Source organism: Chionomys nivalis, chromosome 3 (genome assembly GCF_950005125.1).
Source record: "Chionomys nivalis chromosome 3, mChiNiv1.1, whole genome shotgun sequence".
Taxonomy (NCBI): Eukaryota; Metazoa; Chordata; class Mammalia; order Rodentia; family Cricetidae; genus Chionomys; species Chionomys nivalis.
In genome coordinates this window covers 9956011-9970342 of record NC_080088.1, presented here as the reverse complement: position 1 = coordinate 9970342, position 14332 = coordinate 9956011, and the positions used below count along the sequence as shown (strand labels likewise).

The 14332-nt window shown below is 37.0% G+C and overlaps 1 protein-coding gene across 1 annotated transcript; it reads right to left on the bottom strand.

The window, feature by feature from the left end:
* Positions 1–2293: 2293 nt before the first annotated feature.
* On the bottom strand, positions 2294–2968 carry Cldn17 (claudin 17). Its single transcript, XM_057766064.1, has one exon. It carries the CDS (start codon positions 2966–2968, stop codon positions 2294–2296), a length of 675 nt encoding a protein of 224 aa, XP_057622047.1.
* Positions 2969–14332: the final 11364 nt, after the last annotated feature.

The window sequence follows — 14332 nt, the reverse complement described above, 5'->3', positions numbered from 1 at the left end:
CTGGATAATGCACGAGAAAGTTCCCACAGAGTTGAATTTCAGTCAAATCTTAGAAAATAGAATCATAGTTCTTGTATCAATTGGATTTGTGTGTGATAAAAGATTTGTATTCATAATGTGTCTTCAAATTTGTTGGAAATTAGTAAATTCATTTTGTAGTATTAGAGAAAATATTGCAGCCCCCCTGTAGAATATAAAACTTATCATGTACACCTTTATTAGTGGGAACACAGGCAACACACTATTGGTGAGTTCTTGCATTATATTTGGTAACTGGTGTAATCCTGTGACTCTACTCAGAATTATACCTTGTTCTGTTTCATCCACTAGTCAGACAAAAGACATACTTTATTTAGAATCAAGGGCCCATTCTTGTAAAGATAATTATTTTTAGATGAATCCAAAGGTAAGACAAATGGTTGCCTGACAACCTTTAAACATGTGTCTTCACTGTCTTGATGGCTTGCCTATTCAATTGCATGCAATAAATGACTCCTTTTCAACACAACCATATTAGCTTTCTACAGCTAAAATAAAATAATCAGAACACATCACTGAAGTGCTGACTAATTTTTAAATTTTTATTGCTTTTAAAAAATGTTTACAATTATGTTCCATATCATATTTAACATCCCTAATGTTTTAAATACAATTTTGCTTTGTTAAGGTGTTAGAATTATTGAAAACTAGGTTTGCTTGTAGACTAAAGATTTCACACAGTATCTAGTTTTAGGTTATTGTTAAGTTAATGATTCAGTAAAGGGTTGACACTTGAAGATTAATATGCATTCTCCAACCAATCTTGTAGCTAAATAAATCAACATCATTGGAATACATAGCTATTTCATTAGCTTATTATATTATGATAAATATAAGCACACAAGAAATATTTGGTGAGAAAATTAAAAGTTTTTGTGAAATGACACACTGAATATTAAATATTTTATCATAAAATAAATATACTGTTTAAGGTTTAATATTGAATATATAAACATTGACTCACAGCGTAGCAAAACTATTAGAAAAGCCACTTTCAAGAGTAGATTTTTCCTCACAAACATTTTATACCCATATTCACCTCTGAAGCCCCCATACTATTTTTAATCCTGATATTGTTAGGTACACATGGGAAACAGAATACTAAGAAAATAACATATATCTGTCAGGCAAAACAAAATGCATTGGCATCACTATTTGTTTATTAGAGAATAGAAAGGTAGGATTCATTTCAGCCTGACTTATTGTCTGAATAACTACCTTGGCTCTTTGATTCTCTTTGCATGTTTAGACCTGTGCATTGACAAAATAGGATAAGGAACTGAAGCTATTCCTTCAGTGCCTGAACTTATCTTTTGTAATCATGACATGAATCCTTGCAACAAGAATTTTGTTTGTCTTAACTTATTTCTGTGCCTAATCCGGATAGATGATTTTGTTTCCTTGAACATACAAAGTATAAACCTTGAGAGTACCCTGTTTTCATCTATGTATTGTTTTCCTCCTAATGATAGGTCCAAGAAAGGTTAACCTACATTGGAGACTTTAAAATCATATTGCATAGAGAAATCAGAACTCCTCTATCCTTAAAAAAAGTTGAATTTTTAATATGAGTTTCCCAGAATTAAAAATAAGTATTAAATAGTCATCTATAGCCTTTAATGAGTTCAACCAATATTATTATTTAATATATAAAACTTTTAGAACTATTATTTTACAATTATAACCATTTAGCTATTACTGTGTATGTAATAAAACATTTGAAGTGATAACAACAGATTATCTTTGAAAATACGTGTGTGTGTGTTTCATTGATATTGAATGTCAGCTGCAATTTTAGTTTTCATGAAAAGCGAAAATGAGTGCACGTGCTGCTCCCTGGATGGTGGGAAAGACAAAATGGAGTTATAGAATTTGAACTGCAACGTGACCTTAACTTGCTGGATGCAGTTCATCTAAATCTCTTCCCAGATCCTCTTTGTTACTGCCAATGGAAACTGATACTCTCCATTGACTATATACTACCATCACATGTCTATAATTGAAAATACACTTGATATTTGACTATATAAACTGGAATAAATATTGAGTCCGACAAGAGTGGGCACAGTAATACATAGGATATCAGAATGTCCAAATAAGTCATTTATATTCCTGCCTCAGGTAAAAACATCAAAAGTTTCATCTCAGTTTAAACCTTCTATAAAGGTAGTTCTCTTGCCCGATGTACTCACAGTTTCTAGGAAGACTATAAAACACAGGAGCATACGCCATCGGCTGATGTGCAAAGCAAATCCTAGACATAGCTGGTAGAGGTTTTCCTAGGCACTGTCACCTTCCTTTGGTTGTCTTTCTGTGGCACACAATATGGTGGGGCTGGATATCTGCGCCACTGTTTCTTTCTGTTGCAGCAGCAATACCCACAGAGCAGGCCCCCTCCGATGAAGAGGACTGCAGTGGTCGCCCAGCCAAGGAAGAGTGCACCTCCAAGCTCTCGTTTCTGACCTGCGTGGATAGTTGGGTCGTAGAAATCCCTGATGATGATATTGGCGGTCCAGGACACTGGAATCAGAACGAAGATCCCAGTAAGAATGAAGAGGACTCCTGAGGTTCCCAGTAAGTATGCTTTGACCCTCTCACTGGAGCCGGTACACTGGATCTGTTTCATGCCGCAGATGCCGATAATGAGAGCAACCAAGGAAAGGGCTATAGCCACACACATGAGAGCACGTGCTGCTTCCAGGACTGGTGGGAGAGCCAGAATGGAGTTATAGAATTTACACTGCAGTGTGACTCTAGCTTGCTGGATGCAGTTCATCCAAAGCCCTTCCCAGATCCTCTCAAAGATAATAATGTTGCTGCCAATGAAAGCTGATACTCTCCATTGAGGCAAAAGTGTTGTGCCAACGGTGCCAACCATGCCGAAGAACCCAAGCACCAGTCCAGCAATCTGAAGGGGATAGAAAGCCATCGTTTCTTCTTTGCAGACTGGTCCACCCTAGAAGGATAGAAGATGCTCAGGATGCTGAAGGTGAAGGCCTCTTCTAGTCTAAAGGAGTGTCTGGTCTTCCCCACTCCTGCTTCCCATGATGTGTTAGTCCTAGGCAGCTGCAGTGACTGGGAGTCGGCTTAACCTGAAGTACTTGTTGTAATTCATGTGTGCTGTTCCCCCACACACATCTTCATTTCTGTTTGGTTTATTCACTAAGCATATATAATTCTTTCCCAGCCAATAAGAACATAGCCAGAGGTGTGTCGAGAAATACTGCCCTCAACTTTAGGATTTCTCATGTTATTATTGTCTTAGCAATGCTGTAATTAAGCACCAAAGCTTCCATTGTGCATTGCTAATTACAGAGCTAAAAACATTCATGTAAAAAGCAGTCTTATATGAAAGTCTAAATACACGTGGTTAAGTCAGAACTGGAAGATACCAAAACCCTGGCAATTTTTCAGAGAGAAAATATAAATCATTTCAGACTTTGGCCACTAGCTTCTTCTTGTGCAAAGCCTCTTTTCCAAATATTGATCAATAACTATGACTTCTGGAGAGAGAGAAAGGTTTCATTATATGACATCAGGATTTCTCCTAAGACTCGGGATGCTTCTAATCACCCTCAGCCTGAAATTCAAATCTCATAGTTACTCTTTCTATCCTGGAAGGAGGGACCAAGAGGATTACTCCTATAATTGTTTGAACATACCAGCAATTATTCTATTAGCTGCTAAGTGGCGCCTCTCCCCCTGCTGAAACATGGTTAGCATGTAAACTTTCATTAGATGTTTCTTCAATAACAGCTTGGAATACATCATATTTATAGAAGCTGAAAGTTGACATTTCCCTTTTTCTGGAAAAAATATAAAGTTGTCCTTTGATTTGTAATATCACTCAACATTCTCATTGACAACTTTGCAGAGCCAGAAGCTATCTTTGCAGTTTACAAGCTTCATTTACTAGTCAGAATGTGAGTTCTGCGGGGCTCGGGGGTGAGGCTAGCTGTAGGATGTCTGCCCAGGGGAAAGCTCTGGGCTCATTTCCTACATCTCTTCCCTACATTTAATATGATTCAAGAGAAGGATGGAGAGATTTGTTTGTGAAACAAGTTCATATAAATCTGATATTTAACACTCCCCCCTGTACACTTATTTCAAGTTGTTTTCAAGCAAAATTCAGTTGAGATTGTTTTGAAAGTCATGTGTGACTTTAGCATTCCGGACGTTTTTCCTGGTCATTACGGTAGGGATCATGGATCTTTCTAATTCTTTATTGCATCCCAAGGGAATCATTTCAATCAAATGTGAACATGTCAGCAGTCTTTCCCTGGGAGATATTGTAGTGTACTAATGATCTTCTATTCCAGTCTAATACAGACCAAGGAACTAATGAACGAGCCAGCACTATCAAACTTGTAAAATCTATGGGTGTTTAGGATGGGTGGTCTGTGTACGCCAACCCTACAGTGTGTGAATCATTGAGGAAACAGATAATCCAGGTAGTTGACAGCTTCCTTGTAGGCAGTCAGGAAGAAGGGCTTTGGGACCCTTTGTTCTGGGTTCTGACATACAGGTTTAACCATTCCCACCCTGCCAGGATTAGCCAACAGAATTCTGATTTTGCAACCTCCAGCTCTTCTTCCTCATTCCACTTGCTTTTCCTCGTTCCAAAACATTTCAGCTTTTTCTTCACCTTGTTGTGGAAGTGTCCAGATTGCTGTTCTTTTCCAGCTGTTTCATTTTCCCCCAGTGAGACTCTTTGGCCTGTAATAATAGTAAGTACAAGTGAGAGTGTGTTGACTTAGAACACGGGGTTATGTCTTGCATATAATACTAATCTGAGAATCACAAATAGTGTAAGAGCCTTTAGATTTTGTTTGTAAAAGTCAAACCAAGCTGTCACATTGCCTTTGCTTCTGCTTTGCTCAGGAGAAGAAATTTCTTTCCTCTCAGAATGCCTAAGACCCTCATCATCTGCCACCTGCTTTGGGGATTTTGTTCCCTCATCCATTCTCTCTTTCCATTGCTTCTACCCCTTTCTTGTTCTCTGAGTTGTCCTTGAGAAAACAACCATATCCAAAGATCTGTAATTTAATTTTTTTCATTTAAAAACATTTATATGGTTTTACCATAGAATTGTTATCCTTTTTTTTTCTTTTTTTGCCTCCCTTCAACTCGGCCCATGTTCCCATTCATGACTAAATTGATAGTTTCTTTTCCTTTGATAACTTTCTTTTCCTTGATTTTATTGAGCTATACATTTTTCTCTGCTCCCATCCATTCCTCTCCCCTGCCCCATTCAACCCTCTCCCATGGTTTCCATGCTCCCAATTTACTCAGGATATCTTGTCTTTTTCTACTTTCCATGTAAATTAGATCCACATATCTTAGAGTGCTCATTAGGGTCTCTTAGGGTCCTCATTGTTGTCTAGGTTCTCTGGGATTGTGAATTGTAGGCTGGTTTTCTTTGCTTTATGTCTAAAAGCCAGTTATGAGTGAGTACATATGGTATTTGTTTTTCTGGGTCTGGGTTACTTCACTCAATATGATGTTTCATAAATCTATCCATTTGCCTGCAAATTTCAAGATGTCTTTTTTTTTCCTGTGTGGTACTCCAATGTGTAAATGTACCACATTTTGCTTATCCATTCTTCATTGGAGGGGTATTTAGGTTATTGCCAAGTTCTGGCTATGACAAACAATGCTGCTATGAACATAGTTGAGCACATGACTTTGTGGCACAATTGAACATCCTTTGGGTATATGCCCATAAGTGGTATTGCTGGGTCTTTGAGGCAGGTTGCTTCCTAATTTTCTGAGAAATTGCCATTCTGACATCCAAAGGGACTGTACAAGTTTGCACTCCCACTAGCAATGCAGGAGATTTCATTACTCCTCATCCTCCATGGCATAAGTTGTCATCCGTGTTTTTGATCTTGACCATTCTTACAGGTGTAAGATGGAATCTCAGAGCTGTTTTGATTTGCATTTCTCTGATGGATAAGGATGTTCAACATTTCCTTAAGTGTCTTTCAGCCATTTTAGATTCCTCTGTTAAGAGTTCTCTGTTTATGTCTGTACTCCAATTTTTTATTGGATTATTTGTTCTTTTGATGACCAATTTCTTGAGTTCTTTGTATATTTTGGAGATCAGACCTCTGTCTGATGTGGGGTTAATGAAGATCTTTTCCCATTCTGTAGACTGCCATTTTATTTTGTTGACTGTGTCTTTTGCTTTATAGAAGCTTTTCAGTTTCAGTAGGTCCTATTTATTACTTGTTTCTTTCAGTGTCTGTGCTACTGGGGTTACATTTAGGAAGTGTTCTCCTGTACCAATACGTTCAAGTGTACTTCCCACTTTCTCTTCTACGGGTTTCAGTTTGGTTGGCTTTATGTTGAGATCTTTGGTTCATTTGGAATTAAGTTTTGTGCATCATGATAGACATGCATCTATTTTCATTCTTCTACATGTTGATATACAGTTATGCCGGCACCATTTGTTAAATAGGTTTTCTTTTTTCCATTTGATATATTTTGCTTCTTTGTCAAAATTCAGGTGTTTGTATGTGTGTGGATTAATATTTGAGACTTGGATTTGGTTCCATTGTTCTTCCTATCTGTTTTTATGTAAAAAAACAGACTGTTTTCAGTACGGAAGCTCTGTAGCAGACTTTGAAGTCAGGGATTGTGATGCTTTCAGAATTTCCTTTGTTGTATAGGATTGTTTGGGCTATCCTGAGTTTTTTGCTTTTTCCATATGAAGTTGAGTACTCTTCTTTCAAGGCCTGTGAAAAATTATGCTGGGATTTTGAGGGGTACTGCATTTAATCTGTATATTGCTTTTGGTATGATTGCCATTTTTACTATGTTTATTCTGCCTACCCAAGAGCATGGGAGATCTTTCCATTTTTGGTGTCTTCTTCAATTTCTTTCTTCAAAGATTTAAAATTCTTGTCATACAGCTCTTCCACTTTTTTGGTTAGAATTACTCCGAGATATTTTATGCTATTTATGGCTATCGTGAAGCATGATGTTTCTCTGATTTCTTTCTCGACCCATTTATCCTTTGACAACTTTTATTGCACACATGCATATGTTTTTACAAATATATAAATGTAACCTGCTGTGATCATTTAGTTGTTTGTTTCTATTTGATTTCAAGCCTGAACTTTGTATTGAAAAACCAGCAACGGGGATACGGGGAAGAAGGGGACTCATCTCTGTTCATAGGTTTTGCACCCGAATAGGACCATTAATTGTTTCTTTCCTTTGGCAGGATGCAAAGTGTTTTCTGGTGCCATAGAAGTTAAACCAAGGGAAGGAGGCTTTCATGGTAGATTCAACTCCAATCACCCAAGTCACCAACGGGTGCAGTGATTTCAACAATAGGGACTTCCCTTCAACCTTTGAGGAGCAACCAAGGGCTAAATTAATACATATTTTGTTTTCTACACATTGGAGACTGCCTAACATCACTGATTGCCCCATGTACTGGAAATGTGACAGACAATCCATTCATCCTAGGCACTGTTGTCAATGGACTCTTCTATAGCTATGCTTTCTGTAAAGGTGACCATTATTCATCATCGTTTTAGGAAAGAGTAAAGAACAAATGTTTGGAGCTAATTTTAGTCTTTTGCTATTTTAGCTATCCATTTGGAGTGGGTTTTTGAGTCTCCTTTAGCTTCTGTTCTATGAAATAACATAATCACAATACCACTGACTTCATGGAGATACTTTAAAGATTAAACTAATGTAATGTGTGTAAAATATCTGGCCTCTAGCAAACACACAGAAAATGTTTGTTTTTGATATTCACTTTATTTGCTCTTGTTACATTATCAGACTTACTGCTTCTTTATCTTTAGCTCATTATAGACTATTCTTTTGAAAAGCATGTATAATCATGTTGCTATTCTTTCAGGTTTTTTTTCATACACCTCAATACACCTGTCATTCATATAATCTTTGCTGGTATTATCATGTGTGGCTAGAGTTTCTACTATTTTCAGATGGATTGTAATTTCTGAAGCCTTTTTATTATCATCTTTCCTTTTCACTCTTGACTGTAAGGGAACATATGGGAGGTGCTGAGAGGGTTGCAGCAAACACTGTCTGTCGTCAGCCTCCTTCAGATGTTGCCTACAGACAAACATACACCTAAGTCACTCTTCATTCATGCAGGAAGCGCATATCCAGTGACTAATCTATCATAGAATGTAAAGGACCAGCCTGTCAGTCTCAGCCAGAGACTTAGAGTGGGTATTCCAGCTTCAGAGTTCCCTGTGGAGTCAGATGAAGTCCTGATGCCATGCATACCACACTCGACTTCTCTTCTGTTCAAGTCTTTTCTTTCCTGTCTTTGCTCAGGCATTGATCTACAGGAAACAATACATTAATCACTGCTATGTAGCCAGCATCCAAAGCAACCCAGTTCAGTTTATTAATTTTGATTCCTATTCCAACATTTCTCGGGCCTAATTTAGCCCTTTAACAACATTCCGTTCTACATCATTTCAATATGGTTTACCTAAGTATTTTTGCCCATGGTCTAACATTTTTTTATCCATATTCCACCCCTCCCAAAAAAAAGAACAAACTCCATGCAAAACTGAAACTGGAATATGTTTCTATCTTACTCCAAAATTTCCACTGGTTCTTGACAGCACGACAGGATAAATTCAAATTCCTTGATATGACAATAATCTTTGAATTTGGTACCTGCACAAGTCTAAAACCTGATTTATGATCATACATTACCCAACCACATGTTCTTATAGATTTTACGTTTTAGTGGGTACATTATTATTAAACAAGAAACTGCACTAATGAATATCATTGATGTATATGTATAATGTACGTTATATTACATGTTATTATATTTAATAAAATATGTGTTTTATTATATTTTACTGGTTATTATTCATCATGTAAAAATAATGAATGAATAGAATGGGCCTCACCTTTCAATAGATAGAAATAATTCAGATAGGAGATAGACAGTTAATTAGACAAATAGAGATAAAGGCAGGAGAACAGTACAGGGGAAGCATTGAGACCAATAGCAGACGTTACCAAAAGCAAAAAGAAGACCCTGAACAAGGGGCAAGTGAGAATCGAGGCTGGAAATATAGGCAGGAAGTAGGCTTGTAAGGCCATTTGACAACTCTAATTACCTAATGTTATTGAAATCCAGTTAATGATTCTAAGCACCCAAGTGACAAGTTTAAGCCCACATTAAAATAACAAAACAAAATCACCAGTCACCAAAACAATATAGATACTTTGACAGATAGAGACACATCAAAATGAGCATGAAGAAACCACGTAGGCTACTCGAATAATCCAGATGAGAGATAATTAAATCTGTGTTAAGTAACAACAGGTGAAGAAGGATGGATCTATCTTATGTGTAGGAGATTTAACTGCTCAAGACAAAAGAGATTTAAGGTGGATAAAGGTGTCAAAGATGACTCTGTATCACCAGCATGGGTCTATTCACCAAGGGTGCACCTATTTAGGGGTGAGCCACAGAAGTACAAATACCATTTTAGTAAAAAAAAATAATCAAGAGTTCAATTTTCATATTTAAAATCTGAGTTGTCTGTCAGCCATTCTAGAATGGGATGTAGGGAATTAGCAGTTTTAGATCTCACAGAGGCATTCTAGACTACATTCTTATGGATCTCCCAGGGGCAGTCTAGACTATATTCTTATGGATCTCACAGGGGCAGTCTAGACTACATTCTTATGGATCTCACAGGGGCAGTCTAGACTATATTCTTATAAAAGAGAGCATCATGTTAAAGCTGTTTATCGTTAGATTGTGTCCTGTCTGGCAAACCTGATGATAGAGATGTTGGTTTACTCTGTAGTCTTGCTACTGTGAGATTCCTACTGAGTTCATAAATAATTTAATTTATTTTGAAGGTGTTTTGACTTCTCTGTGTGTAGATGTGTCAGTTTTTCTCCCAGTGCCTGCTTTATGTGAATAGGATTAACGGTATAAGAGTCTGTGAAAAAAAATGGTTCCTAAGACATTTTATTTCCAGTTTTAATTATGCTTGTTTATCAGTTACAAATAGACATTCCCATGAAATCACTTAGGGATACTCCATAGTCTAGCCCAAGAAAACAAAAAGTAAAATGGCATAAAATTTGTACACAAAGTGTGTACCACGTGTTTTGTTTTATGCAGCCTTCAGCTTTATGAGGACTGTTTCTGGCTTTTTGAGAAATCACTACATTGGTGTCTATAGTTACTACTATACCAGCTTCCACCAGTTAGGGGGTTCCTATATCCCATCTTCCTTGAAAGCCAGTATTTTTTGTCACTTGACTTTTTGATGGCAGCCATCTGAGTTTGGTGAGATGGACACTAAAAGTAGTTTCACTTTATACTTCATCAATTGTTTTTCAGGGGGTTGGGGTAGGATTAAGACAGGGTCTCTGTAGTGCCTTGACTGTCCTGGAACTTACCATGCAGATCTGACTGACCTCAAACTTACAGAAATCTACCTGCCTCGGGCTCCCCAATGTTGTAAGTCAAAGCATGGTAGTGGCCACCATACCTGGACTATTCCCCATTTTTTATGATACTGACCACTTAAAAAAAATTATTAGCCATCTGTACTTCTTTTGAGATATCTCTGTACAGAACAACCTTTTTAAAATCATTTTCTTAATATTTTATTGTTTAAGATGTTGGCATATAGATGTATGTTTTATCGATATTCCCTGTCAGGGGTAAAACTGGAATGAAATTTCTCTCATTCTTAGTTGTCACATCACTTGACTAAGCATTTCTTTCACTGTTCAGAATCTTTAGTTCAGAAACTTTGTTAATAGTTAGCCTTGTTTCCTGAGTGACCAGAGTCATATTTAGAATGTCTTTATGTATACTTCTCTCTTGTACAACACTCCATACATTTTCTTTTAGTTTCAGGTTTTTCATAGATATTCTTGATCAATGTGGAGTAGACTGAGAAATAAGAACCTTGTTTCATTGTATTAGATTCAGACATCCAGTTAACCCAGTACTTCTTGTTGAAGGTGCTCTCTTTTGTCCAGTGCGTGTGTTTGGCATCTTCCTAAACATGTCAGGTAGCTGTAAGATGTAATTGTGTTGACATATGTCTGAGCTTTATATTCTATCCCACTGATGCACAGGCCATATTGCGGTTTTTATTTCTATGAATCTATAACTTATGTTGGTATGGTAATGTCTCCAGTAATTTTTTTAACTAAGGATTGCTTTGGTCATTCTTAAGTCTTTTGTGTCTGCATATACATTTTTTTGAAATGTTTGAAATCTGTGATGAACAACATGGAAATGTTAATTGGGGCTGCACAGAATGTGTGCATTTGTTTCTGTCAGATGATTATTTTCACGGTTGTTATCATTTCAATCCATGAACATGGGGGATCTTTCCATCCTCCAGTGTCTTCATCTACTTCTTTCCTAGAGTTTTACTTTTTCTTGTAAAGGTCTTCCACCTCATGATTAACTTTACTGCAAAGAACCCACTTCTCCCATGCCTGGGCATGTACTCAAAAAAACTCTATGTTTTACTACAAAATCACTTGCTCATCCATGTTCATTAACAGTCTGTACAAGACATAGGAAATTGAATTCGCCTAGATTTCCATTAACTATTGTATTGATAATAAAATTATACCCATACACAACAAAAGTGTATTCATGTGTAAAGAAAAATTAAATTATGAAATTTGCAGTGAAATTGAAGCTGCTAGAAAATGTATGTTGAGTGAAATAACCCAAGTCCAGAAAGATAAATGCTGCATGCTTTCTTCTATATGTGAATCTTAGATTTAAATTTTAGATTTTTTTTTTTTTTTTGATTTTTTGAGACAGGGTTTCTCTGAAGTTTTTGGTGCCTGTCCTGGAACTAGCTCTTGTAGACCAGGCTGGCCTCGAACTCGCAGAGATCCGCCTGCCTCTGCCTCCCGAGTGCTGGGATTAAAGGCGTGCGCCACCACCGCCTGGCTTGAATTTTAGATTTATGTGTTTAATTTGGAATTTGTGAAGAAGCCAAGAAAGCAAAAATTGTTGGAGTGAAGCATGTCATAAGGAAATGGGGAATAGCCTAACATAGGTGACATGAGAGTAGAGAGGTAGAATACAGGGAGTAGAAAGATTTCAGCAGGGATGGAGTCTGGGAACTGAGGAGGTAAGGGGACACAGAAGGAGGGTGGACTTAACCAATGGTCTTTGAAAATGGAAACCTACTACTTTGTTAAGTTATTAAAATATATACATTTAAAACGAGGATATCTATTTATGCTGCTTCTAGAATCCATTGGTTATGAAACAAAAACCACAGTGGCAGCTGTAGGACACTTCCTTAGGAGCTGTCCGTCAGGAAGGCCCCAGTTGGCAAACATCATTGCCTCTAAGGCTTTTAGCTGCTAAACAAAACAAAAATCAGACCAGCAAACAACAAGTGTGCTTTTCATAATGAGTCTCATAAGCTTCTTCCTGCTAGCAGCAGAAAGACAGCCCTTGCACTATGGAATAGAGTTTGCAACATCCACGCTGTGAATTCCCAGGCACAGTGTGTCTGGGTCTTTCTTGTTTATAGGCGTCAACCTTTCTAGGTACATGTGCTCAGGTCTTCAGATTTTACTCAGTGCCTCCTATCATTGACTTCACATTAGAATTCATTTTGAAAAATCATTCATATTAATTTCTTCCCCCTCCCACTCTATTAAACCAAAATCTGGGTGTACACTATATCACCATAAATATTTTTTTAAATTAAAATATCATATAATTTCTTCCCTTTCTGTTCATGGCCATGCCTTCTCATGTCTGCTTTAGTTTTGTTGTTATACATACTTTGGTAGCTCAGCCATATCTCTGTAATAAGAACACACAGAAAAGACCAGAGCGCTTCTTTTGCGTTGTATTTAAAATCATGCATATGGATTTACTGTACATATAACCTTATATAGCAGATGAATTAAAGCAAAATAGTTTATTGTGAAACCAGGCAATATTTTACTGTAAGAATCTAGTTAGTGTGCAGCTTAGGTTAAGAGCCACTGACTGCTATGAATAGCTGGATTGTATATTCTTAAGGCATTTTTTCATTAACAAATATTATTCTCCCAATAGTGCTTTCAAGTCTTGAGAGTGAACATGTGATTATATTCCATGACAAACACCTGGAGTCTAAATATTCTACATTTCTGCTTAAACTATATCTTACATGAGTAGGTGGTAAAGCTTTGAAATAAAGATGATAGTGCTATTGCTCTTATCTCACTGTAATTAGGCAGTGATATTTCTACAAAGCAGGAGGAGGGCACAGCACTTGTCAATTATAATTAAAAAGGCTCTGCCGAGGCTTCAGCATGAAGCTTCTCAACTGGGAATTATGTTCAGGCATCTCTGAAAAGCAAGTGTTTAAATAAATATTTACGGTGCAATATTGCTTCAATTATGTTCAGAAATAAAACATGATATAAACATTTACATTTATTGTTCTTCCAAAATTATAAAATGAATATTATTAGCAAGTGAAGCACAAACAAAACTGTGCAATGGTTAAGATCTAAGTCATCAGCTGAAGTTGTTAGACAGTCTTCAGATATTTAATACAAAACTCTGGGTGTGCTTTTTTTCTGAAAGAAATGTGTACTTAGTAATTTGTCCTCCATTTGTCCTTCTTATTTATTACACTTCAGGCATTGTGAACAACTACCACGGAGAGCAACAACTGGTCGCTCTCACCTTTACTCTCATTAGCAGAGAGATTCTTCTCAAGTCGACCCATGTTTCTGAGGACCTGAAATTGCTGTGGTGATATTTTGTTTGTGCCGTAACAAATGAAGCTTTCCTGAAGATCAGAGTGCAGAGCTAGCCACACTAGTTAACCTTTGGTTTGAGGATTCTGGAGAGGTATAAAGTCTCCCGAATGGCTGACTCCTTTACTTCTCTGATTTTTCAGAATTTACCCCAATATGTGACCACAGGTTTTTATTATTAAGACCAACTAAAATTTACACAACAGCTAACACTCTGCACTAAGTAAAATAGTGGCAAATTAAAACAACATCAAAACATACTGTTTTACTTTATGTGTTTATGGTCATCCTTATATGAAAGTATCTGTATGAAGGTGTTGCAGTAAGGTCGCTTGTTGGTTCCTGGCTACTCAGCCCCAAAATAATTACACAGAAATCATATTATTTGCAATACTGTTTGGCCAATAGCTTAAGCGTATTTCTGGCTAACTCATATCCTAAACTAAGCCATTTCTATTAATTTGTGTATCACCCCATGGCTGTGGCTTAACAGGTAAATTCCATTCTGAGT

Excerpts from the sequence above, each read along its gene's own strand:
- Cldn17 (XM_057766064.1), bottom strand. The coding sequence starts at position 2,968 with ATGGCTTTCTATCCCCTTCAGATTGCTGGACTGGTGCTTGGGTTCTTC.